Consider the following 26849-nt stretch of genomic DNA (forward strand, 5'->3'; position numbering starts at 1 on the left):
TTCTCACACTTTGCCCATTTCCTATGCTCCAACGCAGTATTAACTCTATGAACTCTATCAATGTCATTACAAACTTCTATAAGATACATGTACGGACTCATATTTGTGTCGAAATATGCCATGAACTATCTCTGAGATATTCTTCTAAAATGATGGGAAGCAAAAAAGGCTGATTGTGTTTTCCTTTTTCCTTTTATTGAAAGGATGGCTGTATAGTTTGTCCAACAACTGATAGCACATTTGATCTCCGAACTGGAGCAATGAAGGAATGGTATCCAAAAAGTCCTATGCTGAGAGCCCTTACTCCTGCTTTAAGGAATCTCTTTGTTTATCCTGTGAAAACCAATGAAGAAAATATTTACATTAGCATGAGAGGAGGTCTAAGTTCTGATGCATCGGCTGAGATTGTCTTCAGTGGGAAGGCTCAACTTGGTATAACTGCAACTGATGTCAATGTGGATGAGGTAACTAAACCTTTTCTTTATTTATTTCTTAAATGTGGGTGTCCAGTTATCTTAGAGCACATGGCTAATACTTAGGCAAGGATGGAGCAAGAACTTGAAGTTAGGGGGGGAGGTTTTATTGTTAGTTAAATGCAGTGGCTTCGGCTTTTGTCTCTATAGCTTAGCCGGCAAATGTTTTCTTTTATTATTATTATTTTTTTTATGTGTATGTAGAGTGTATCTTTTGTTAGTAAGGACAAAATTATTTTGTTCACAGTTTTTAAAAGGACTAAGTTTTTTGTTTTTGGTAAAATTGGTTGATTAGTCTCAAATTTTTTTTTTAAGCTTTGCTACTGCCTATTGGTAATTTTTGTTGTTGGGCTAATATTTTGGGCATGAATATATATTTTTTTTTTGGATTTAGAACTATAAATTTTTTTATTGACTTTAAAAGGAGGAAAATACTAGATTTACAATTTTTTTTTTTAACAAATTTTTGTTGTGATTAGTAGTTATTAGTAAGTAAAAAAGTGATATAAGTGGTTGGTCCTTGTTCATGTCACGCAGTTGATAACTTTAATCAATTTGTACACTAAATACAAAATTTCAAATTGAAGGACATTGCAAATGCTTTAATACATTATAAATATTGGCAAATTTGTTTCTGAAAGGTGTATTCAGGGACTTCTATGGTGCCTAAGGTAAATATGTCGATGTTTTGTCAATGGAGATTTTAATGGGCCGAATGGCCCTTTTTGTTTTGGGCGATGTCGGGCTTATCTTTCGGGCACAACAGCTCCTATAGTTTCTGAGGTTCAGTTTTTTTGATGGGTTGGGCCTCAGTGTTGAAATAGATGGACCAGTGTTCAATAAGCCGACAATTCGTTCAGAAAGTATGTGCTACAATTCATTAGTGGAGGAAAATATCCAAAAATATGTGCGACAGCCGACAAGTCGTTGGTTGGAAAGAAAAGGACAAAAAGAGGAAAAGAAACATTGGTACTTCGTAAAGTCATTTCTCATCTCACACAAAAATGATAAAATCTCAAAAGACACGTCCTACATGTTGTGGTTATATCATATGGATGCCCTCTCTTATTTTTTCTTCTTTTACTCTCTTAGCCCATGTGAAAAGTTCTTTGTGTTGAGTTTTGTGGAGCTTAGTTTTGTTTGATCCAGTTCGACGATCCGACCCGACCCGACCTGAATAATATTGTGTAGTTTTTAATGGGAGATTTACTGAGGCTTAGTCCATGGAGCGGAGGCATGAGCCGATAGGCAACTTTGGTGATTAGGGTTATTATTGTGAGTCGGTTGCCGTGTTTATATGGAGTGAAAAAAAAAAAAAAAAAAAAAAAAAAAAAAAAAAAAAAAAAAAAAAAACATTGTAGCTGCAACTTTTGTATTTTTCTGCTTCCCTGATAATAGTGAAATCCTTACAATTCCGTGGACGTAGGCAAATTGCCGAACCACGTAAATATTGTCTTGTGCGTGTAATTGCTTTCTTTGGAGTGTGCTTTCTCTATTTTTTTTGTTTCTCACAGGTTGGGAATTCGGTTAAATTCCCTACAACTGGTATCAGAGCCTAGGGTTAGGTTTGAGTGGGAGCAATGGCAGAGGAAGTAGGAAAGGTGTCTGGAATAGAAAAGTTTGATGGCACAGACTTCGCGTATTGGAGGATGCAGATTGAAGATTATCTCTATGAGGGGAAATTGCATCTACCTCTTTTAGGGACAAAACCTGAGATTATGAAGGTTGAGGAATGGGCGCTTCTTGACAGACAGGTTTTAGGAGTTATTAGGTTAACTCTGTCTAGGTCTGTTGCACACAATGTTGTAAAGGAGAAGACCACAGCAGATCTGATGAAGGCTTTGTCCGGTATGTATGAAAAGCCCTTCGCAAACAACAAGGTGCATCTGATGAAGAAATTGTTCAATTTGAAGATGGCAGAGAATGCATCAGTAGCACAACATTTGAACAAATTTAATACTATCACAAATCAATTGTCGTCTGTAGAAATTGATTTTGATGATGAGATTCGTGCTTTGATCGTCTTGGCTTCTTTGCCAAACAGTTAGGAGGTAATAAGGATGGCAGTAAGCAATTCTACAGGAAAGGAAAAGCTCAAGTACAATGATATACGAGATTTGATTTTGGCTGAGGAGATTCACATAAGAGATGTAGGCGAAACCTCAGGATCTGGTTCTGCCCTAAACCTTGAGACAAGAGGCAGAGATAATGACAGAAATTCAAACCGGAGCAGATCAAAATCTAGAAATTCTAATCGGAATAGAAGCAAATCTAGATCAGGCCAACAAGTACAATGCTGGAATTGTGGGAAAATAGGTCACTTTAGGAGGCAATGCAAAAGTCCTAAGAAGAAGAATGGAGATGATTCTACTAATGCTGTAACAGAAGAGGTACAGGATGCATTACTTCTTGCAGTAGACAGTCCACTTGATGAATGGGTTTTGGACTTAGGAGCTTCGTTTCATACCACTCCACACCGAGAAATCATACAGAATTATATTGCAGGTGATTTTGGTAAGGTGTATTTGGCTGATGGTTCAGCCTTGGATGTTGTAGGTATGAGAGACGTTTGGATATTGTTGCCCAGTGGATCTGTTTGGTTACTGGAGAAGGTTCGACATATTCCTGACCTGAGGAGGAATCTAATTTTTGTTGAACAACTTGATGATGAAAGACATGCAATATTATTTGTTGGTGGTACTTAGAAGGTTACAAAGGGAGTTAGGGTATTGGCTCGTGGAAAGAAGAATGATACTCTGTATATGACCTCATATCTAAGAGATACAATTGCAGTTGCTGATGCAAGTACTGATACAAGCCTATGGCATCGCAGACTTGGTCACATGAGTGAGAAAGGGATGAAAATGCTGCTGTCAAAAGGAAAACTACCAGAATTGAAGTCCATTGATTTTTACATGTGTGAAAGTTGCATCTTAGGAAAGCAGAAAAATGTGAGCTTCTTAAAAACTGGCAGGACACCGAAAGCTGAAAAATTGGAATTAGTAGATACTAATTTGTGGGGGCCTTCTCCGATTGCATCCCTTGGAGGTTCAAGGTATTACATCACTTTTATTGATGACTCAAGCAGAAAGGTATGAGTTTATTTTCTAAAAAATAAATCTAATGTATTTGAAACTTTTAAGAAGTGGAAGGCCATGGTGGAGATAAAAATAGGTTTGAAAGTAAAATGTTTGAGGTCAGATAATGGAGGAGAGTACATAGATGGAGGGTTCAGTGAGTATTGTGTTGCATAGGAAATTAGGATGGAGAAGACCATTCCTAGGACACTACAGTAGAATAGTGTGGCTGAGCGCATGAACAGAACTCTCAATAAGCGTACTAGAAGTATGAGGTTGCATGCTGGACTACTAAAAACTTTCTGGGCTGATGCTGTTAGCACTGCAGCTTACCTGATAAACTGAGGACCATCAGTTCCCATGGAGTTCAGACTTCCTAAGGAGGTTTAGAGCGGTAAAGAGGTAAAATTTTCACACTTAAAAGTTTTTGGTTGTATTTCTTATGTTCATATTGATTCTGATGCTCGTAGTAAACTTGATGCAAAATCTAAAATATATTTTTTCATTGGCTATGGTGATGAGAAATTTGGCTATAAGTTTTGGGATGAACAAAACAGGTAAATCATCAGAAGTAGAAAGGTGATATTTAATAAACAGGTTATGTACAATAACAGGTCAACTGTAGTGTCAGATGTTACAAAGATAGATCAAAAGAAATTTGAGTTTGTCAACTTGATGAATTGACTGAAAGTATTGTCCAGAAAAGGGGTGAAGAAGATAAGGAGAATGTAAATTCACAGGTAGATCTGAGTACACTTGTAGCTGGAGTTCGCAGATCTTTCAGGAATATTAAACCTCCATAGCGTTATTCACCCATTCTAAATTATCTCATGTTGACTGATGGTGGTGAGCTAGAGTGTTATGATGAAGTCTTGTAAAATGAGAATTCAAGCAAGTGGGAGTTAGCCATGAAGGATGAGATGGATTCCTTGTTGGAAAATCAGACATGGGAACTGACTGAATTACCAGTAAGAAAGATAGCTTTGCACAACAAGTAGGTATACAGAATAAAGAATGAGCATGATGGTAGCAAACGTTATAAGACCAGATTAGTTGTTGAAGGGTTTCAGCAAAAAGAGGGCATTGACTACACAGAGATATTTTCTCCAATTGTAAAGATGTTAACAATCAGACTGGTATTGGGAATGGTGGTTGCAAAAAACTTACATCTTGAGTAGTTAGATGTGAAGACAGCATTCTTTCATGGTGACTTGGAGAAAGACCTTTACATGATTCAGCCAGAAGGATTCATTGTTCAGAGACAATAGAATCTAGTCTGCAAACTGAGAAAGAGTTTGTATGGCCTAAAACAAGCTTCTAGACAGTGGTACAAGAAATTTGACAGTTTTATGCATAGAATTGGGTTCAAGAGATGTGAAGCTAATCACTGTTGCTATGTTAAGTCTTTTGACAATTCTTACATCATATTATTGTTGTATGTGGATGATATGCTTATTGTAGGGTCTAGCATTGAGGAGATTAATAATCTGAAGAAGCAATTGTCCAAACAGTTTGCAATGAAGGATTTGGGAGCTGCAAAGCAAATCCTTGGTATGAGAATCATTAGAGACAAGGCTAATGGTACATTGAAACTTTCACAATCAGAGTATGTGAAGAAAGTACTCAGCAGGTTCAATATGAATGAAGCTAAACCAGTAAGCACACCATTGGGTAGTCATTTCAAACTAAGCAAAGAACAGTCACCGAAGATAGAAGAAGAAAGAGACCATATGAGCAAGGTGCCCTATGTCTCAGCTATTGGCAGCTTGATGTATGTTATGGTGTGTACAAGGCCAGACATTGCACATGTAGTGGGAGTTGTGAGCAGATTCATGAGTAGGCCTGGAAAGCAGTATTGGGAGGCAGTTAAGTGGATTCTGAGATATCTAAAGGGTTCATCAGATACATGTCTTTGCTTCACAGGTGTAAGTTTGAAATTGCAGGGTTATGTAGATGCTGATTTTGCTGGTGATATTGATAGTAGAAAGAGTACTACTGGGTTTGTTTTTATTCTGGGTGGTACAGCTATATCATGGGCTTCAAATTTACAGAAGATTGTTACTTTGTCTACTACAGAAGTTGAGTATGTTGCAGCAACTGAAACTAGAAAGGAGATGATTTGGTTACATGGTTTCTTAGTTGAATTGGGTAAGAAGCAAGAGATGAGAATTCTACACAGTGACAGTTAAAGTGCAATTTTTTTTGCTAAAAATTCGGCTTTTCATTCAAAGTCGAAGCATATACAGACAAAATACCACTTTATCCGTTACCTTGTTGAAGATAAGTTGGTAATACTTGAGAAGATTTATGGATCTAAGAACCCAGTAGACATGTTGACTAAGGGTGTCACTACTGAGAAGCTAAAGCTGTGTGCAGCTTCAGTTGGCCTTCTAGCTTGAGGACAGGAGGATGAGTTGCAGGGATGAGGGGATCGTGTTTTTTGGAGGATTGCGGTTGATGTTGGTGATTGAACTAGTCTCCAAATGGGAGATTTGTTGGGCTTTGTGGAGCCTAGTTTTGTTTGATCCGGTTCAATGACCTGAGCCGACCCAAATAATATTGCGTGGTTTTTAATGGGAGATTTACTGAGGCTTAGTCCATGGAACGGAGGCTTAGGCCGATAGGCGACTTTGGTGATTAGGTTATTATTGTGAGTCGGTTGCCGTGTTTATATAGAGTGAAAAAAAAAAAAAAAAAAAAACATTGTAGCTGCAACTTTTGTATTTTTCTTCTTCCCTGATAATAGTGAAATCCCTGCAACTCCGTGGATGTAGGCAAATTGCCGAACCATATAAATATTGTCTTGTGCATGCGATTGCTTTCTTTGGCATGTGTTTTCTCTATTTTTTTTGTTACTCACAGGTTGGGAATTCGGTTAAATTCCTTACACTTTGTACCCTTTTATTCTATAAACTTTTTATCGGTATTTTTTTTCTTTTTTCTTTCCTTTATAAATATGATAAGATTTGAACTTATAACTTTCGTTTTATGATAGTTGTTTTTAACTTGAAAAAAAAAAGACCAATTAATTTTAGTGAAGACTATAGTTGATTTATTTTGCATACTTCAAGAAAAAAAAAACTTTAATCTCAACTAATAAAAAAAAGTATACATCATTATAAAGTTAATCTTACTCTAACAAAAAATTTATTACCAAAGTTTCTATCTACAAAAATTTATTATATTTATAAAATATTACATAGTGAAAATATGTGGTACTTTTTGTAACACTTACATTACATGGTGTAAACAAGCTTATAAAACTCATCTTTATTATACTAACCATGATATAATATTTTGAGATGTATTTCTTCTTCTTCTCCCCCCTACTTTTTCTTTCTGTTAAAAAAAAAAAAAAAACTTTGGAGCCCACTTACATCACCTTAATCATTCATAACCTCCTTTTTCAAAATTTTATTATTTACAATAATTTATACATAATAATTGAAAATAAGGTAATTAACTCCCATAAAAAGAAAATGAAATGTTAAAGGATGCCCTGAGGCCATTGGTTTATAAACTATTTTAAACAACTTTTTATGTAAAAAATTACAATTAATTGTTTTGATAGTTTTTTACATTTTCTATGAAAGTGGTGTCAAAATTTTCCTAAAATGCTTTGTTAGCAATTATCTTAAGGGTACCCTTTAAGAGGACCCTAAAAATAAGGAAGAAATTAAATAAGATAATTAAAATATGAGCAAAATTTAGGTGTAGTATATTAGGTTCTTATTTTAATTCAAACACATGATTGTATTAAGTATTAACTAATAAAACACAAATAGTGTTATTAATTTTTTTTTTTTTTTTTTTTTTTTTTTGTTTTTTGAGAAACATAGTGTTATTAAATTCAAGACCAATTAATTCAAATTAAACAATTAGGTGCTAATTGGAGATTTTCATACACTGACCTAAAGTATCGTACCTTTATTTTTTTTAATAAATGTAGGACCCGTGCATTACACGGGCTACTATATATAATAGAGTGTAGCTTGCGCCCAGTGGCCAGTTCCACTGGACATGTTAGGATACAGACGCGCGACTGCATCTTAACGTGTTCAGTAAAACTAGTCACTGGACACACCCCACTCTATATAATATAGGTTCTATTTTAGGAAGTGAAAAGTCCACCTCAAATCATTTTTCCTTTTTTTTCTCTTAAAAAATTCAATTTTCTTTAATTGCAACAAATGAAAGGATGAAATTCTAGTCGATGTCATTACAAACTTCTATAAGATACATGTACGGACTCATATTTGTGTCGAAATATGCCATGAACTATCTCTGAGATATTCTTCTAAAATGATGGGAAGCAAAAAAGGCTGATTGTGTTTTCCTTTTTCCTTTTATTGAAAGGATGGCTGTATAGTTTGTCCAACAACTGATAGCACATTTGATCTCCGAACTGGAGCAATGAAGGAATGGTATCCAAAAAATCCTGTGCTGAGAGCCCTTACTCCTTCCTGCTTTAAGGAATCTCTTTGTTTAACCTGTGAAAACGGATGAAGAAAATATTTACATCAGCATGAGAGGAGGTCTAAGTTCTGATGCATCTGCTGAGATTGTTTTCAGTGGGAAGGCTCAACCTGGTATAACTGCAACTGATGTCAATGTGGATAAGGTAACTGAACCTTCTCTTTATTTATTTTTTAAATGTGGGTGTCCGGTTATCTTAGAGCACCTGGCTAATTAATCCCTAGGTGCATTTAGTCCCCCGTCTCACACATACTGGATAATTACAGTAAGTAATCTCTTTGAGGTGGCCCCAATGTGTAGTCTAGGAGACTTGTACCAAAGACCTCATGAAACTACTACCTAATTACCTTTAATAAGAGGGAAAGGAAAAAAAAAGAAGAACTACAGCCTACTCGTAGTCTCGTAGGAATTAAAATCTGTGGACCCCTTGAAGCAAGAAAGCAGTTTGTGACTTTCAACTCTATTATTCTGATTTTTTTTACTCTATATGTGTTTTAGATAAGAATGGTGGTTGATTAGGGTCAACAGGGGTTCGGTTTCATCAAGAAGAATGAAATTATCAAAGGAAAGGCAGCCGTAATTGGCTTCCTGCTATTGTTAGATTTTGAACTTTTGACTGGTAAAGGTCTTCTCAAGGGAACTGGTTTCTTGGACTTTCTATATGCCGCCTCCAAAGCTTTCAAGTAGATGTGTCAACTTGTCATGGTTCTTTTAGGAAGAAAGAGTTTGTCTTTCCCAGCATTCACAAGGGGGAATTAAATGAAAAAAACAAAAATGCTAAAGAAGTCTGTCTGATTCATAGGAAAGTATACCAGTTTTTTGTTCTTCACATTTTGATGTTTGTCTCTTTGATAGTTTAGAAATGTTTGTTTGTAATTGTATATTCTCTAGAAATTAGACCATGTTGTTTGATCCTTGTTCATGTCATGCAGTTGATAACTTTAATCAATTTGTACACTAAATACAAATTTTCAAATTGAAGGACGTTGCAAATGCTTTAATACATTATAAATATTGGCAAATTTGTTTCTGAAAGGTGTTTTCAGAGACTTCTATGGTGCCTAAGGTAAATATATTGATGTTTTGTCGATGGAGATTATAATGGGCCGAATGGCCCTTTTGTTTTGGGCGATGTTGGGCTTATCTTTTGGGCACAACAGCTCCCATAGTTTCTGAGGTTCAGTTTTCTTGATGGGTTGGGCCTCAGTGTTGAAAGAGATGGACCAGTGTTCAATAAGCCACTAAAACCATGGTATTATGTTGTTCAGAAAGTATGTGCTACAAGTCGTTAGTGGAGGAAAATATCCAAAAATATGTGCGACAGCCGACAAGTCGTTGGTGGAAAGAAAAGGAAAAAGAGGAAAAAAAAACATTGGTACTTTGTAAAGTCACTTCTTATCTCACACAAAAATGATGAAATGTCAAAAGACATGTCCTACATGTTATGGTTATAACATATGGATGCCCTCTCATATTTTTTCTTCTTTTACTCTCTTAGCCCATGTGAAAAGTTCTTTTTACCCTTGTATTCTATAAACTTTTTACCGGGTTTTTTTCTTCTTCTTCTTTCCTTTGTAAATATGATAAGATTTGAACTTATAACTTTCGTTTTATGATAGTTGTTTTTGACTTTAAAAAAAAAAAAAAAAGACCAATTAATTTTAGTGAAGCCTATATTTGATTTATTTTGCATACGTCAAGAAAAAAAAAAAACTTTTTATCTCAACTAATAACAAAAAAAAAAGTATACATCATTATAAAGTTAATCTTACTCACAAAAACTTTATTACCAAAGCTTCTATCTACAAAAATTTATTATATTTATAAAATATTACATAGTGAAAATATGTGATACTTTTTGTAACACTTACATTACATGGTGTAAACAAGCTTATAAAACTCATCTTTATTATATTAACCATGATATAATATTTTGAGATGTATTTTCTTCTTCTTCTTCTTTGGAGCCCACTTACATCTCCTTAATCATTCATAACCTCCTTTTTCAAAATTTTATTATTTACAATAATTTATACATAATAAATGAAAATAAGATAATTAACTCCCATAAAAAAAAAATGTTAATGGATGCCCTGAGAGCATTGGTTTATAAACTATTTTAAACAACTTTTTATGTAAAAAAATACAATTAATTGTTTTGATATTTTTTTTATATTTTCTATGAAAGTGGTGTCAAAATTTTTCTAAAATGGTTTGTTAACAATTATCTTAAGGGTACACTTTAAGAGGACTCAAAAAATAAGGAAGAAATTAAATAAGATAATTAAAATATGAGCAAAATTTAGGTGTAGTATATTAGGTTCTTAATTTAATTCAAACACATGATTGTGTTAAGTATTAACTAATGAAACACAAATAGTGTTATTAATTTTTTTGTTTTGTTTGTTTTTTGAGAAACATAGTGTTATTAAATTCAAGACCAATTAATTCAAATCAAACAATTAGGTGCTAATTGGAGATTTTCATACATTGACCTAAAGTATTGTACCTTTATTTTTTTTAGTTAAAAAATATTGTTAGAGTATGAAATGTAGGACTCGTGCATTAGACGAACTGCTATATATAATATGATGCAGCTTGTGTCTAGTGGCCAGTTCCATTGGATCCACTAGGATACAGATATGTGTCTACATCTTAACGTGTTTAATAAAACTAGTCACTAGACACGCCTAATTCTATATAATATAGGTTCTATTTTAGGAAGTGAAAAGTGAACCTCAAATTATTTTTCCTTTTTTTTTTCCTTAAAAAAATTCAATTTTCTTTAATCGCAATAAATGAAAGGTTGAAATTCTAGTCGATTTGGTAGCTGCCATCGTCCACAAATTGGTCAAAGAGAAAAAAAAAAAAAAATTGCCATAATAATAATAATAATAATAATATAATTTATCCATTTGACCATTTTTTTATTGGTGGGAATAGTGGAATACATGCTCAAGCTTCTTTTCTTTTTCTTTTTTTTCTTTTTTTTTCATACAGTGATTCTCCTTGACTATGATGATCAAGCACGTGATTAATGAGTCCAATAAGTTTCTAATTCTGTAAATTATATTAAAAAAAAAATACATGACCATATAAAAAAATTCATTCACTTCAGGGTGACTTCTTAGTGTACTTGAGAAATCTATGGATATGTTAATCAATTTGTAAGTGCTCACAGTTTTCAAAAGTGGTTTTGGTGGATTGACAATTGACATGCAATGACTTTTTGAAAAATATATCCCCACATGTTATATATATATAAAGAGTAAAATTTTATTGGAATAAAATCAATAAACCCCCCAAAAGTAAAAATAAAGAGTGAAGACAATTGAGATGTTGTGTCAAATTTGTGATTAATTTATTTCCACAAATAAAAGATAGATTATATGATTATATAAAGTGTTAGTTTAGGACCAACTTATTTAACAATATACAAATTATCTTCTCCTTAATGTGGATTAAAATATTCTAGTATTTGGAAAAAAAAGTGATGTATTTTTTTAACAAATATATATATATATATATATATATATATATAAAACGTAATCATAATTCTTTTGATTATTGTCCTTATGATTATTTTTAGCAAAAAAAAAAAAAAAAAATCCTCGTTATGATTATTATTAATATATTAGGCCGATAATAGTCCAAAGTATCACGCTTATCAAAAATATTCAAATAAGACAAACCAAAATTGCACCTATTTTCTCCTGGTAATGGCTTATGTTTTCAACTTTTTTTTTTTTTTTTGATCGACTTATGTTATGTTTTCAACTTTGCCTTCTATAGAATGGACTGGTCAATTAATTTCTTAGAAGTTAGACCTGTGAGCTGTACGGTCTTTTCGATTCAGGAAAGGCAACGCTGAAATTGTCCTCTTATTAAGTGTTTACAGCTTTAAAAATATTTACTTTTACCCAGTCAAAATGTCCTTCATTTTTAATTTTTTTTTTTTATCCTTGTAGATTATAATGGTAACTTTTTACTTTCTAGAATTACTTATAATAGTGATTTTTTTTTTTTTTTTTGTTGAGAAATTACTTATAATGGTGACTTGTTAAGACCAAAGCACAAATGGATCAGGTGAGAAATTACTTGATACGGTTTGTGCTATTCGAAGTTCAAAGAATATATGTACATAAGAAACAAATTACTTTTTTTAAAAAGATTTTTTTTTGAGAAGAATAAAAAATAAATAAATAGCATACACAATAAAATACTATCACATCTTAAATAAATTATAAATAAAATAGAATAAAAAAGCCTAACCATAAGAGTTTCTTGTAATGTGTGGATTTGACAATACCTCTCAAAAGGTATCATACAGATTTTTTAGAAGTCAACTACAAATGTTAAGAAACAAGTTGGGTTAGAAGTCAACTACAAATGTTAAGAAACAAGTTGGGGGGGGGGGGGGGGGGGGGGGTGGGTTTGACTATAGAGGTGTCAATGTTCGACCCAATCTGCGAACACGACACAAATCCGACACGGGTTTTTTCGGGTTAGGGTTGGGGCTTAATGGGTTTGGGTCATAAACGGGTTGACCTAAAAGCGACATGATAAGAAGCGGGTCAACCTGTGTAACCCGCAATAGACACGTTTGACACGTCAATTTATTTGTGTTAACTCAAAATGACTCATTTAACACAACCCGTTTAACTTATATAACAAATAAATATTTATTTTATTTTAGAGTTGTCAAATACCTTTTATATCCAACATATATTTTAAATTTAAAAAGAAAAGTGAGTAATTACAAAAATTTACAGGGGATATAATTGGAAATTGAAATTTTACAAACCCTAGAACTACTAATACTTTTTTTTTGGGAGGCATAGAACTTGCTCAAATGAAATTGGATGAGCTTGTGGAAGATATTATGAATTTGGACATCAACAAAGAATCTATGGATGGTAATAGTGGTCATAGTCAGGATTAGTTTACTGTTTGCTTACATTATTTTAATATTGATACTTAGCATTTGGCGAGTTCCAAGGATGTTATATTTTTGTTGAACTATATTATTTTATTTTTGTTAAACTTTGTTATTTTGAATTTAGGTTGAAGTGTATGCACTTCTTTTGGAGTGTAAATAACTTATTTCTAGATGAATGTTATATTTTTGTTGAACTATATTATTTTGAATGTGGGTTGAAAACTTGAAGTGTATGCACTGCTTTTTGGGATGTAAAAAAAAATATTTATAGATAGATGTTATATTTAATATTATGCAGATTGAAATGGGTTGTGTTACATTCGTATTAAACCAACATGACTTGTTTATTAAGCGTGTCAAATGGGTTGGGTCAGGTCAACCCGCCTTATGAGTTAGGGTTGAAAAATCATGACACAATTATTAAATGGGTCGGGTTAGGGTTGAGCCATTTAGTCGAATACCCTTACCTTGACATGACATGAACCCAACACGCTATCCCGAATTGACACCCCTAGGTGACTATAATCAAAAGGCATCAGCTAGATTAGTTGAAAATTATTGTTGAAATTTTATAAAAAAAAAATAAGAATTATTGATTCTTTTTTTTTAATGTTTTATGGACCTTTTAAAATATTTATAAAAAAATAGAAAAAATTCGAAAGATATAGGAATTATGACTTAAAAATTATAAAGAGCATTTTGACAACTTACTTTAGGTTTCATGCATAACCTTACAAATAGATAGGGAATATTGCTTGCTAGCTCATTAGAGGTACATAGCTCAATTAACTAAGTTACATTAATTGTCTCACTTACCTATTGAATAAAATATCACACTACTACTATTCAATTTTGCTAATCTAAAAGCCACACCATTTCCTTTATGGTAACAAACCAAATTAAGCAAGCTTAACCATATTGTCTTTTTAAGTACAAAACCAAACCATCCTAATTTTCCATGAAACTCATTACCCCTAGGCAAAATATTTTTTTTCTTAAAGCCCTCTCATCATATAAAGGAGAAAAATGCACTATGTATTTGGTGTATATTTCCTCATTCTCACATATAAGTAGATCTCACATGTGTGGGGTCCACCTTATGTGAAAGGAGGAGGGTACATACACCAAATGCATGGTATACATCTTCCATATAAAGGGAAAATGAGAAGAAAATGATAGCAATATTCATAACTAAAAAAAAAATAAAAAAAATAATAATCTCATATATAATCGGGTAAATTATTTGAAAGTCAACACTACAAATATTAAGAAGTTAGGAATAACAAGAAAGAAAAGATCACCACGATTATTTGAAAGTCAACCACAAATGTCAACTTAAGAAAGTTAGGAATCTCCCATAGGGATGTGTCAAGTTATGGGTTAATGTACTAATTACGTATTTCCACTTAGTTTCAAAGTTTAATTAGATGCCCTAACATTGAATCAGAATCTTGAACTCTATGGCATACACAATTACACATGCTAAATTCGTTTTTCTTTGTTTAATAATGACAACATTTTATTTATTTAATTTAACTTTGAAAAGTTACCTAACTCATGCATGCATGCATGTTTTAGAGTAGACTCAAAATTTTCCAATACATGCACATTAGAATTTTCCTTTGATATTGTCATTATTATAACCACTTTCAAATTTCTTTCAATCCACCTTTAAACCATAGTCATATTTCTATATATTTGAATTCTTCGTTGTGATGCTTGAGCATAATTAGACCGCACCTTAAAATTCCTGCATTCGGTAGTCATATTAATAGAATTTCAATAATGTTTGTACCACATATGTTCATACACACACATTTTATTATAACTGTTTTATAAAGTAGATTATACTTAGTTATCTGTCACTATTAGTCTATCACATAGAATCACAAATTTTTATTCCCATCAATCACAAACTAAATAGAATAGTAATGACAAAATATATATAAACATGTGCAAATTAGGGCCTCCAGGCGGCGCTGGCATCAACGAGGAATGCCTTACAAAACAAAGAAAAAAAAAAAAAAAGTGTAGTGATTATTGATAGAATTTCCTACCCTAAGAAATTTTAACTAGTTGCACGTTTGGGATGATGAATTCTTTTTACCATCTTCTATGACTTTTTACTATAATCCTCACCTTTTTTTGCTTTTGATAAGACTACTATAACCTCACCTGGTCCCTTTATGTGAATTATGATAAATCAAATGTCACATTTTTTCCTGTTGGTTGACTTCTTTTAAAAGGAGTGACTTGACGGAGTTCAAGGGACATTGACCAGCCACTTGTGTGTTATGACATCATTCCTGAGGTGTCCAAAATAGACATCTCCGTCCATACAGCAACATTAAATTTATATTATTATTACCGACTAATATACAATTAAATGTACGTATTTAGTATTCCATGTGTGATGTGATCGGTCGAGATCGGAAATGTTTTAATAAAAGTGGGGTGATGAACAGAACCTCTATGGATAATTTACTATTACAATAAATTAGAATAAAAAATTTTTAAAAAAAAAATATTTAGATTAAAATTCAATCTATTCTCTTAATATTTACTTCAATAGTCAAATTATTTATTAAGGCTTAATTTTATCTCCATCTTAATAAAACGAGTTAATTTAGCCATTTTATCTAAATTTGTAAGTAAATGAAACCCAATTTTAACAAGGTAAATAGTACTCATCAAACAACAAGATTTATTTACATGGAGCATCTCGTGAATGTTTTTTAATTTATCTTTAACACGAAAAAAAAATTAAAAATTTAAACATTGTTACTAATAAAGTTGGACAAAAAAAAAAAGAATAAGATTATCTCAATTTGACAAATTGAAAAACTAAATTGACAAAATTAAACCTTACAAACTAATTTGACAATTACAATGAAAGTCAAAAGAAAGAAGGACCAAATTGAATTTTAATCCCAAAAAATAATTGTAACATACTCGTATGAATTTATTATTTGACCAGATGTTATGAATTTATATTTTTTTGGCAATATACATAAACGGCTAGAATAAATATGGCATGTACCAAAAGAATCTAGAATCCGAGTCTTCGCGGTGGGGTTTTTAGTTTGCGGCTATAAATGTTGCAACACGTTTTTGCCGCCTTAAGCCACACCAAAAACCAAACCCACACCTTTTACAATTTATTAATCAAACCTCAAATTAAAGATTTCCAACTGTATTTTTGTATTTGTATTTTCTACTGTACACGTTATCACTCTTCAACTTGGAATGAGTATGAGTATCAATATGACCATAAAAATATTCACCGACCCCACTTTTTTTATAAAGAAAAGATCCTCCCCAACCCCCTCCTTACTTTTGACCCTTGAAAATTTTGACCCTCTCTACCTCTGACTTTTTTTTTTTCCTCAACCTATATAAACACTTCCTCACTCTATTTTTTTCAAAAGCTTTCTTAACTAGCTTGCGCATACACACGCAAATTGCAATCTTATTCATTTTTTTTTTTTTCTCTCACTTAGTCAGAATGAGTTGTAGCTCAGAAGAGAATGGTGCATGCACATCTCAGAAGAAATACAAGGGAGTTCGGCAAAGGAAATGGGGCAAGTGGGTGTCTGAAATTCGAGTCCCAGGCACGCAAGAGAGGCTTTGGCTTGGTTCTTATTCAACACAAGAGGCTGCAGCTATGGCTCGTGATGTTGCTTTTTATTGTCTTCACAAGCCATCAACTTTGGAAAAGCTTAACTTTCCATCCATGTTATCTTCGTGTAGTTTGAGGACTGACTTGTCTCCAAGGTCAGTGCAAAAGGCAGCCTCGGATGCTGGCATGGCTATTGATGCTCAGTTGATCACAGAAAGGTTGCCGGAAAGTAATGAAAGGAAGGAGTTTGATCATGGTCATGGTCATAGCGGTGGTGGTGGTGGTGGTGGTGGAGGTCATGGTTTGGGGACTGGGTTTTGGGAAAATGGGGGAGACAATAATTATGGGACTACTTCATGGCAAGGAAGTGAGTTTAAGGAAGAAGAGGGTTTGAGTATTTCCATTGAAGACTACCTTTAACTGGTTTGTAGTTTTTGGTTTTATGATTATCATATGTAGCTTTTGCTTGTATATAGGTAGGTAGTAATGTTTGAAGCATAACTATTTACTCTTTTTTTTTTTTTCAAATTGGTTGACTTGATAACTTATGATTGGAGTAATATCATTATCCCAACGTTTACACTAAAGTTGATAACAATCATAACGTATCATCTCATCAGTTCTGAAAAAGATTAAGAAAATTGTTATGTTTTTCATACTTTTTGATATGTAATTGGGGACAATGGTACTGTCGTTATTCCCAAGTAGTTGATGATATATATACATTGCTCCTCAGTGTTGCTTCCTCTCCACTTTCAACTTTCAAAGACATGGCTAGATTTAGAGTTTGCTTTTGTTAAGCTTTCCTTGTTTGTAAGCCATGTATACTTATTAGAATTTTCTTTCTACCATTTTGTCATCTGGGAAAGGTAGATTTTACTGGTTGATTTCATAGAAACAGCGGTTTTTAGTGCTTGCTTAGAGCGGTCCTGCTCTTGCAGACCGTGTGAAAGAGAAATAAGTGGTTATTTTGAGTTCGAGGTGATAGACCATGCTTGACTAGTCCACCTCTTCCACTAATTAGACTAATCAATTATATCTATTACACTGCGTTTCGGATCCGAAATTTTATTGACTTAGCCTTTTTGACAAAGCTAATGGACCAGCCACGCTCTAGACTGAATAGCAGTACGCACACGCAAAATAATAAGCATATAAAATTTTCACCACAAATTTCATAATTCTTGAAATGATTGATTATGAGCGATGATGAAAAGCACGTAAAATCTTCATTTAATTCATAATTCTTGAAATGATCGATAATGAGTGATGGAAAGGATGTAACATCTTCTTTTAATTCATAATTCTTGAAATGACTGATCATGAGTGATGAAAAAGACGCAAGATCTTTTCTTAATATATATAATACCATTTTGCAATTGGCTAATGATGACTTTTGGGGGAAAAAAAGAAAAGAAAAGAAAAGAAAAACTCTTTTAGTTGTGCCTCTTAACGAATGGGACCCAATTGGTCACCTTTCATCCCATTTGTATGTAGTACAAGCTTTTCCACAAGTATTAAATACGGTAACTTGATAAATTGAAATGGTAATTCTACCTATAAGACTATACCAATCATTTAAAAAATTATAATATGTAAAATAAAAATTTGTGGCACTGGAGTATTATAATATGTATAAATTATAATACTCTGTTAGTAATTGCTATTGGAGAGTTTTTCTTTTTTTTTTTTTTTTTTTTTTTTTTTTTTTTTTTTTGAATGAAGGAACTTTCTCTATTCAATGGAAATCTTTTTGTAATTGGACTCAGTCAGTGCCCCAAGCCCTAGGACTAGACAAAGATCGCTTTAGGCTTAGGCCGTCCTTTTTTTTTTTTGAGAGATCTACCCGGTTACAAAAAGATCTATAGGCTTAGGCCGTCCTACTTCCTTTTTGTTGCTATTTAGAAATGGAAAGTTTGTACTATCTTTTATTGTCAAAAAAAGAAATGGAAAGTTTGTACAAGATAAACAAATCAATATCAAATTACACCGACATTTTAGAAGTTAGTGTACATCAAACTTTTCATTGTCACCTTCCAAGAAGCTTCAAGGTCGGTGAAGTTGAAGTTTTCAAAGGGGCGGTTTGTTGGTTGGTTTCATGCATTCATCGACAAGTCCCATCCCATCCAGGTGGTCCGGACTCAGAACTCAAATCACATGATATTGATATGATGTGAATATGTAATGGGATGGATTAAAAAAATAGGTTCCTCTTGTGGTAAAATTTTAATTTTATAATAAAGTTTGAATTCCTTCTTATAAAGAGTCAAAGAATCGAGTTAGTCAAGAAGTTACTTTTAGTTTAAAATTTACTTATTTATTAATTTATGCTTAGTATTTATTTATTTATTAGTTTTTATTATTTTCCGTAAGACTCTCTTATATATGCACTTGTTAAACTAAAATTTTATAACATAATTGAATTACTTTTTATAGAGAGTTGAGCCCCTTTTATCTTAAAGTTCACATTTTTCTTAGTTTTTTATTTATTTATTATTTTCCAATATCGATAGAACTCTTTTTTATGCGTTCGTTAAAATAAAATATTATAATATAATCGAACTATTTTTTATAGGGAGTCAAGTCACTTTTAGTTAAAAATTTATTTTTTTATTATATATTTTAATTTTTGCTATATTCCAATGCCAATAGGACTCTCTTATGCACCTGTTCAAATAAAATTTTATAATATAATTTAACTAATTTTTATAGAAGTCAAATTACTTTAGGTTAAAGTCCAAATTTTTATTAATTTTTGTTATGTTTGACCCCCTCGTAAGGAGGATAGCACAATAATAATGTTAACAAAAGTTGAAAAGATATATGTGATGTTAACTTGGTGTTGAGCTTGCATAAAGCCCAAAAATAAACTTAAAAGGCCACCTATTGGTTTTGGGTCTTATGTCCAATATCGCTCTTTTTAGTATTGGGTTTTTGACCCAAACATTTTATTTTTTTCACAAGCTGGGCTAAATGACCCGCCAAAACCAATTAAATCGTACCACCACAACCGGGCTAAAGGACCCGCAAAATCCAACTGTGAAACATTTAGCAATGAGTAAATTCAGTACAGTACAAAAAGACCCCAACAAGGCTTGAGCCTGAAATTTATGTTTACTGAAACACAATATAGTAATAATGTTTTAATGTCACCAATTCCCAGCATGACCAACTTGAACACAACTTAAACAACATAGAATATTATCTCAAAAAAAAAAAAAAACATAGAATATTAAATCTAATAGATGCTACTAGCTAGGTACATGGATACATATACTTCTGAAAGCATTTTTATTCTCATTTTACCTGTTGGGGACTGAAATGAGCATAATGAGTAGGACTAGCTACAAATTTACTAGGAGATGTGCCCTCCAATAGAGGCCTTCCACTGTAATCCAAAAAGGGCCTCCCTGTGCCCACAAGGGATGTTCTTCTTGAGCCATGAGTTGAGAGCAGAATTCGGAGTGTCCAATTGAGAATGTTTGGTGCAAAAACCCTGTATAGAAGGAATATGTCATACCAACTTGCAAACTTCACGTAGGAGTCTCCTCGGCATGCCCCGGATACAATCAACCTAGCGTAGTCCTCCGCAGGTCCACCAGTCACATGTACCTAAAAAATAAACGATTAGCTATACATTACCTCACGTATCAAGTATATGTATTCTTCCTTTTTACAATGTGTCTCTCAAGGTTAATTTTAAAGGCGAGTATCATGCATTTGAACATTAATATCCTCTTCTTTATTTGGTCACAAAAACAAAATAAGTGTCCTCCACTAAGAACTACTAGCATTCTCTTTCTGCAACCAAAGGTGTCAAGGGCTCTTAGAGCACCTGAGATGTGTGTAGTCCACCTTCTCTCTCCTATACGCCAGATATAATTAAAGGGGGCACTCAATTGAGGTGACTGCAACGTTGACCCTTAGTTTTATCAGTTTTGATATAAAGTAATTTTTCCATGAATCAACATTTAAACTATTACTTTAGGAACAAGGAAGAGAAAAGTGTGCTAAACAATTGTAGAAGTTCATTCTTAACAAAGGTAACTGTATATACAATAATGGTGGAGATATGAAAGCCATCAATTAAAGACTTACTTCTCTTTCTTCCTTCCATTGCATCTCTGCACCATCCTCTAGCATGAACTTGCCTCCAGTTATTTCACTTCCAATCCAACCATGTGTTGCAATCGTTATTCCAACATCATCTTTCACTTCAAATCTCAGTGTCTCATAGAAGTTCACAAGAGCTGCCTTAGCAGCCTAGTAGTTCAAAACACCAGAAGTAAAAGAAAACCAATTAGTGCTATCTGATTAAGAAAACATGGCATACAGTGGGATGAAGGAAGGTAAAACATAGCCAAAAGCAAAAGAGACAGCATAGAGGAAAAATAAAAATTGACCTCGGAGATGTGTGTGTGTGTAACCAGGTGCATTATGATATATAATTTTGATATCTATGACGACAAAGTTAGGAAGACCATGAAATTGAATCATATTCATTCTTCTAGGACATTTCTAGCTATGCGTTAATGACACGTAGATTTTCTTCCTAAAATGGTGCTGCATAATCTGGTAAAGTTATCCCATTAGCGTTCTCTTTTGTGTGTCAATATTGGCATTCAGAATCTTTCTTGACCTTTTTTTGGGTGGCGAATGAGTCTAATCTGAAGCTTTATTTACAAATACTACAGAAAACAAAACTACCTAATTAATTATCCTCAAATAAAAATAAATAATTAAAAAAACACCCGAAAAGAAAGTGAAAGAAACTCAAACAAGTCAAAGTTCATAGTCCTACTCACAGCATATAAACTCATTCTTGGCAGAGTTAACCAGTTATCAACTGAGGCATTAACAATTATTCGACCATTTCTGTGATGTAGATAAGGTGAAGCAACATATGTTGGATAGACATTTCCCCAAAAGTTTATGTCCTGCAAACAAAAAATTCCAAGACCACAATGTTATTGTAGTGGTAACTGAAAACAAATTAAGTGCACATTGTATCAAAAGTATTATTTGAACCAATATTATTGAAAAGCTAAGGCTGCTTCACATGATTTCCTACTCATGCAACTATTACTCCTTACCATTAAATGTGGAAACACGGATGTATCAGTCACTTCCTCAAAGTAGAATGTGTGCCCCAAACTTGCAGTGTTTACAAGATGATCGACTGCAAGAATTCAACAAAAAAAATGATGAAAAAGAGAAAATGCAACAGAAGTTCGTTGATACAGCAGTATAAAACACAAGCTTATTTATGAAGTCAAACATCCTTACAAGTCACAACTCCATTGATCTGCCTATACTAATAGTAAAAGCCTTCTTATATGAGTGTGCATTAAAGTGATATCAGAATCCAAAAATACACCTCAGATAAGTGAAGAAATTTCATAGGTTAATGAAATAAAGTGAAAGCATGTTTAGAATCATATATATACGACAACAAGAATAATCTCTAATTTACTACGTTGAAGTCTGTAATGCTTTGCAAGTGAAGACTAGTTTTTGCAACATTATCTTGTCATAAATAGCTGGAATAGTTTGGTTAGTTAGATTATGGCTCTCAAGAATGTGTAGAGCAGAGAAATGATTCGAACTCAAGACCATCTACTTCGACACCATAATAAACTACCAATTGTTCCAAAAGTGTAGTTTGTCAGAAAAGGTTGAACATTAAAAAAAAAAAAAAGCTTGCCACATAACAATTCATAACTAACAAGCTAGTTTTTTGAGCATTTAAGGCATGCCATATCAAAGTGTGCAAAGTGCACACTATGGTAAACAGAGCATCTGCTGGGAATGTGATGCCATGTAATATTGTTGTTGTGGTGAAGATACAAACTTGTTTTAATCAAAATTCAAGTAGCTCCATGTTATATGCAATTTTCAACATTCAACCAACACTTTTGAGCAAGACATACCACGCCCATAGAAGCTTATTGTCTCATTAACAAATCTCCTACAATCCTCTTCCTTGACAACATCTGTAGCTATAATTGTGATATGATTTGCACCAATTCGCCTTGCGTTCTTACTGATCACTCAGAGCCTTTTCTCTCTCCTGGCGACCAATACAAGATTTGCCCTCCTCTTTGCATATTCATATGCAATTTGCTGCAATCACAGACAGCCAATATATAGCATGACCTTATTAAACCTATTTATCAGAGGAAAAAAAGGGCGAGAATCATAATGTTATTCGATTTAAATGAACCAAGAATGTATTAGTAATGCATAACTCTTTTTGTGCTCATTATCTGTCAACCCATGTGTTAGCTTCTTAAAAGAAATAGCATTCTTGTCTTCTATTTCTTATATTCTTGCAATCCAAAAGAGTGGCGTCACTGTTGTTGGGAACTTGACTAAATTATAATGTGATTTTTAACTTCTCAAGGGGGCAAAGTTCGAGTGTCCTGCTCTAAAAAATAACGACATATCACTCAATAAACTACCAGTTGCCCCAAAAATTTAAGCATAAATCTAATCACTTAACCATTGTTGTAATACTTTAACCACGTGTGGATCCCAACTTTCCTTAATAAGCCAATTAATAAGCCAATGCCATGCGAGATTTTTAGCTTTATAAGAGATTTTTAACTTTTTAAATAGGAGATAGAGTGAGAAACTTTTTAAATAGCAGGTAGAGTTAAGATGGTTAGGGTTCGATGCCACCTACTTTTATACTATGATAAATTACCAATTGTCCTAAAACTGAAAGTTTAAAGAATTAAGAAAATTTGAATCTTATCATTTAATTATTATTCTCACACTATAGTAAGATGAGTACTTAAATCCCAAAATTTAAATATACAAGCCTCAACAGGTAAACTGCTGGATAAAGTTGGTATTAGGTTTAACTCTTTTCAAAGAATATGCTTATTACCATATGATCTTAATTAGAAACATAAACCCTGTGCCGAAAAATGATCCAATAACCAATTCTAATCATATATGATTTATGATTATAGATTAGTAATTCACTTATTCTCAGAAGGTCACCATCTTATTTGATACTTTTTTTCACTGGATACATAATGATTGAACCCATGAAATCCATTGTTTTTTAATCATTAAGTCAAAACATCAATGGCTGAAATTTTAGTGCAGGCTCACTTCTTTATTCACTCCAAGAGACTTTACTATTTGTGAGACTACAAGAGACTTTGCTTGAGATAAATGGAACCAATATACCCTGTTAGTTTGAAACTTAGTTCAGTAATTTGTTGGATATTAATTTTCAACCATCTCACCTATCTTAATTTTGTTTATGAAGTCTCTTAAAGTTTTAACCAATTTGGCAATTCAACTTTCATCTCACCCATCTTACATGTGAAGCCTCCCATATTAATTTTTAACCAACTTAAGCATTTCAATTCATGACATCTCAGCTTTCATATAAAAGCTATAAAAATAGTTTTAAAAAATGGAAAGTAATTTAAACATCAAGGAATATGCAAAATTTGAAAAAGAGAAATTTACCTCTCCTATTCCTGAGGAAGCTCCAGTGATAATGACCACTTTATCTTCCATATTTTCACTGTATATGGAGTTGTAGACCCATTCACAAGCATTGATGAAGCACAAAGTTGGCCATGCAACCAAACTTGCCGGAGGCACCACCCAAATCAATATTGTGTTAAAGGGAGCCATCACCAAAAAGCTTCAATTCACTCAAGAATTGCTATAGAGGAAGAGATTATTGCTTAATTTGGTAGGTGAATTGAGAGAGATAAAGAAGCAAGAAAAGGAAGGAGAGCTTGAGGTTGACATATAGTGCTAGCTGCTCGATACCATGATTACATGCATAAAGGATGTGAGCACACGTGGTGGTTGCAAGCTCATTTTTTGACGAATGGAAGAGGTGTTTGGATTTTCCTGCATGAATTCTGATAGACCCTGTTGGTACTTTGTCGAATGTAACACCAAATAATTGAACACCTGTCCACTTGAGTGACTCTTTATTACTTGCTACACAAAACCTTTGAATATCCATGTACAAGTAGTGGTGTTATTTATTCATGTGTAGATTTTCGTGTCCAATGGGCTCTCTCCTCTTTTCGATGGGCCGAAGTTAGAGTTTCAGTGCAAGAGCCTATTTTGGTTTTTAACTGTTATTAATGGACGAATCTGCCCCCTGGATCATGGCACGGATGATAACGACGTAGTATTGGTAGCTATCTTTTCAACGGAACTCGATTTTGTCCTAAGTCGAGTACTGTGTAAAACCACTACACCCATTGGACAGAGAGTATTTACAATGTTTAAAACATTATCTATACTACTATTTAATGGATTTCTCTTATTTGGGATTCTTATTTTTTTAATTCAAAAAGTATATATATGGGTACTAATTTCAGAAATTTTGTTTTATAAACTTATATTTTTTCACCTTAACAATATCATTGATTCTTTTAAGAATATTGTTATAGTTATAAATTTTTCTACAACATTTTTATAAACAGTTAATGTAGCAAATTTTTCTACAACATTTTAAACGTTGAGGACTGTGACGGTGCTTAGGTCAGTGGGAGAACTATGGTGTCGGCGAGAGGGGGGATCTAATGTCTGTGGCAGCTGCGTTGGTTTCTATTCTGTACTCTAAACTCTCTCCACTCCAGTCTCTGTCTTAGTCTCTCTATCTCTCTCTTTTGACTTTCTTTTCTTTTCTTTTTTTTGGACCCAAATAGGGCAATATCTACACAATTAAAGTGGGATTATGACACAATTAAACTCAAGTTATGTGAAAATAGCAACTAAAAAGTAACACATACAGTTTTATTACTTCTTTATTTTGGCCATAAAAAAAAAAAAAGTAACACAGACAGTAACAACCAAAGATATATTACACCCAATCGTATTCTAATTGATATATACCAAATGACTACTTATTCCTAAGTCTATCTCTCTCTCAAAAAAAAAAAAAAAAAAAAACTTAGTAAGTCTAAGACAATAAATTCCACATCTTTATTTCTAGCAATTGATCAGTTGGCAAGTTGTGATCCATATGTTAGTGATGTACTAAACATAATTTATCACCTTAATGAGTTATAAAAATTTTTGTGTCTTTACTCATGTAATTTATTAATGTTATTTTCACATAAAGGTTGACTATTAAAGAATGCTATGGACACAATTTATTCCACAATTTTTTTTTACAACCTGTTAAGATATCAATTTTTTTTTTTTTTTTAGTGGTAGATAATTTCTTTCACATGGACTTACACTAAAACAAGTGTTTCTTTCTAGGCCAACTAAAATAAGCTGTTTCTCAAAAAAACTAAAAAAAGTACAAATATTTTGAAAATGATAATACAATAAGTACAAAAAAAAATTATAAATATTATATATATATATATATATATAATACACACACACTCTATCAGAAAATCAAACCATTAAAAAGAATTATCTTTATGAAATAATTTATGCCTATGGCATATATTTGCATGCAATCATCATTAGAATTTGAAGATATTATATAAGAAATTCGTGTCTTTGCATGAAAATTAATGTTTGATTCTCCTATTAATTCAATTAAGAGCTATTGATTAACTATCTAATGCTTCAAAGTTCAAACCGAGCAATATCGTTATACTTTTTTTTTTCGCCCTTCAAATGGACCGTTCTCTTAAACATCTTTTTTTTTTAATTTTTGCTGAGATTCTCTTAAAAATTTTTGATCTTTCAAACACATAAATTGAAATTTCTCTACCTTATGTAAAGGTTGTTAGAAAAAAAAAAAAAAAAAAAAAAAAAAAAAAAAAAAGAGAACGTGGTAATAGGTCTGACCTTTAGCCGCGGTTATAAAAACGCGGCTATAGAGGGTGGTAAATGTGGCTATATCCTATAGCTGCGTTTTTGGGTTCTATAGCCGCGTTTTTAAAACGCGGCTATAGACCCCTTTTTTGTTTCCCACTAAAATGCAAGATATTTCATCTTTTGCTTGACAGGATATGTCTTTTGAGTCACATTAAATAAATGTCTAATAGAAAAACTTGGCTCAAATGGGTTCGAAGGGGAATGATAAGAAGAGAATTGAAGTTTAGAATAGCTTCACTTATTGTTAATGGAAGGATGAAAATTGCATGAGTTCCAATCTAAAAGAATCTAAAGTAAAATTATATAGTCTTTTGAAGCATGTCATGGTGAATTTATGTTATTCTACATAACTTCAACTTCTGGCTTTAACTAAGGTTGGACAACATAGATAGTTGTTTGAGAACTCACACTAAGTATATATGAGAAATCTCGGACAA

The 26849-nt window shown here is 32.8% G+C and overlaps 2 protein-coding genes and 1 pseudogene across 2 annotated transcripts; 2 read left to right on the forward strand and 1 right to left on the reverse strand.

Moving 5' to 3' along the window:
• The first annotated feature begins 260 nt into the window (after nt 1–260).
• LOC115961070 lies at nt 261–8713 on the forward strand. Its single transcript, XM_031080116.1, has 4 exons — nt 261–464; nt 7907–7974; nt 8075–8171; nt 8546–8713. The coding sequence occupies exons 1-4, from the start codon at nt 261–263 to the stop codon at nt 8711–8713; spliced, it is 537 nt and encodes a 178-aa protein (XP_030935976.1).
• Nucleotides 8714–16407: 7694 nt separating this feature from the next.
• Nucleotides 16408–17336, forward strand: LOC115962083 (ethylene-responsive transcription factor ERF020-like). The gene has a single exon (XM_031080955.1). The coding sequence runs from the start codon at nt 16471–16473 to the stop codon at nt 17002–17004; it is 534 nt and encodes a 177-aa protein (XP_030936815.1). The 5' UTR covers nt 16408–16470; the 3' UTR covers nt 17005–17336.
• A 2545-nt stretch (nt 17337–19881) lies between these two features.
• Nucleotides 19882–24243, reverse strand: LOC115961071 (annotated as a pseudogene).
• Nucleotides 24244–26849: the final 2606 nt, after the last annotated feature.

This window comes from Quercus lobata, chromosome 9, assembly GCF_001633185.2.
Source record: "Quercus lobata isolate SW786 chromosome 9, ValleyOak3.0 Primary Assembly, whole genome shotgun sequence".
NCBI lineage: Eukaryota > Viridiplantae > Streptophyta > Magnoliopsida > Fagales > Fagaceae > Quercus > Quercus lobata.

Bases quoted from the DNA above. Each gene is read 5' to 3' on its own strand.
- LOC115961070 (XM_031080116.1), top strand. From the start codon at position 261: ATGAAGGAATGGTATCCAAAAAGTCCTATGCTGAGAGCCCTTACTCCT. The intron at 465-7,906 runs GTAACTAAACCT...TTTTATTGAAAG, and splicing joins CTGATGTCAATGTGGATGAG to GATGGCTGTATAGTTTGTCC. The intron at 7,975-8,074 runs GTATCCAAAAAA...TATTTACATCAG, and splicing joins ACTGGAGCAATGAAGGAATG to CATGAGAGGAGGTCTAAGTT.
- LOC115962083 (XM_031080955.1), top strand. From the start codon at position 16,471: ATGAGTTGTAGCTCAGAAGAGAATGGTGCATGCACATCTCAGAAGAAA.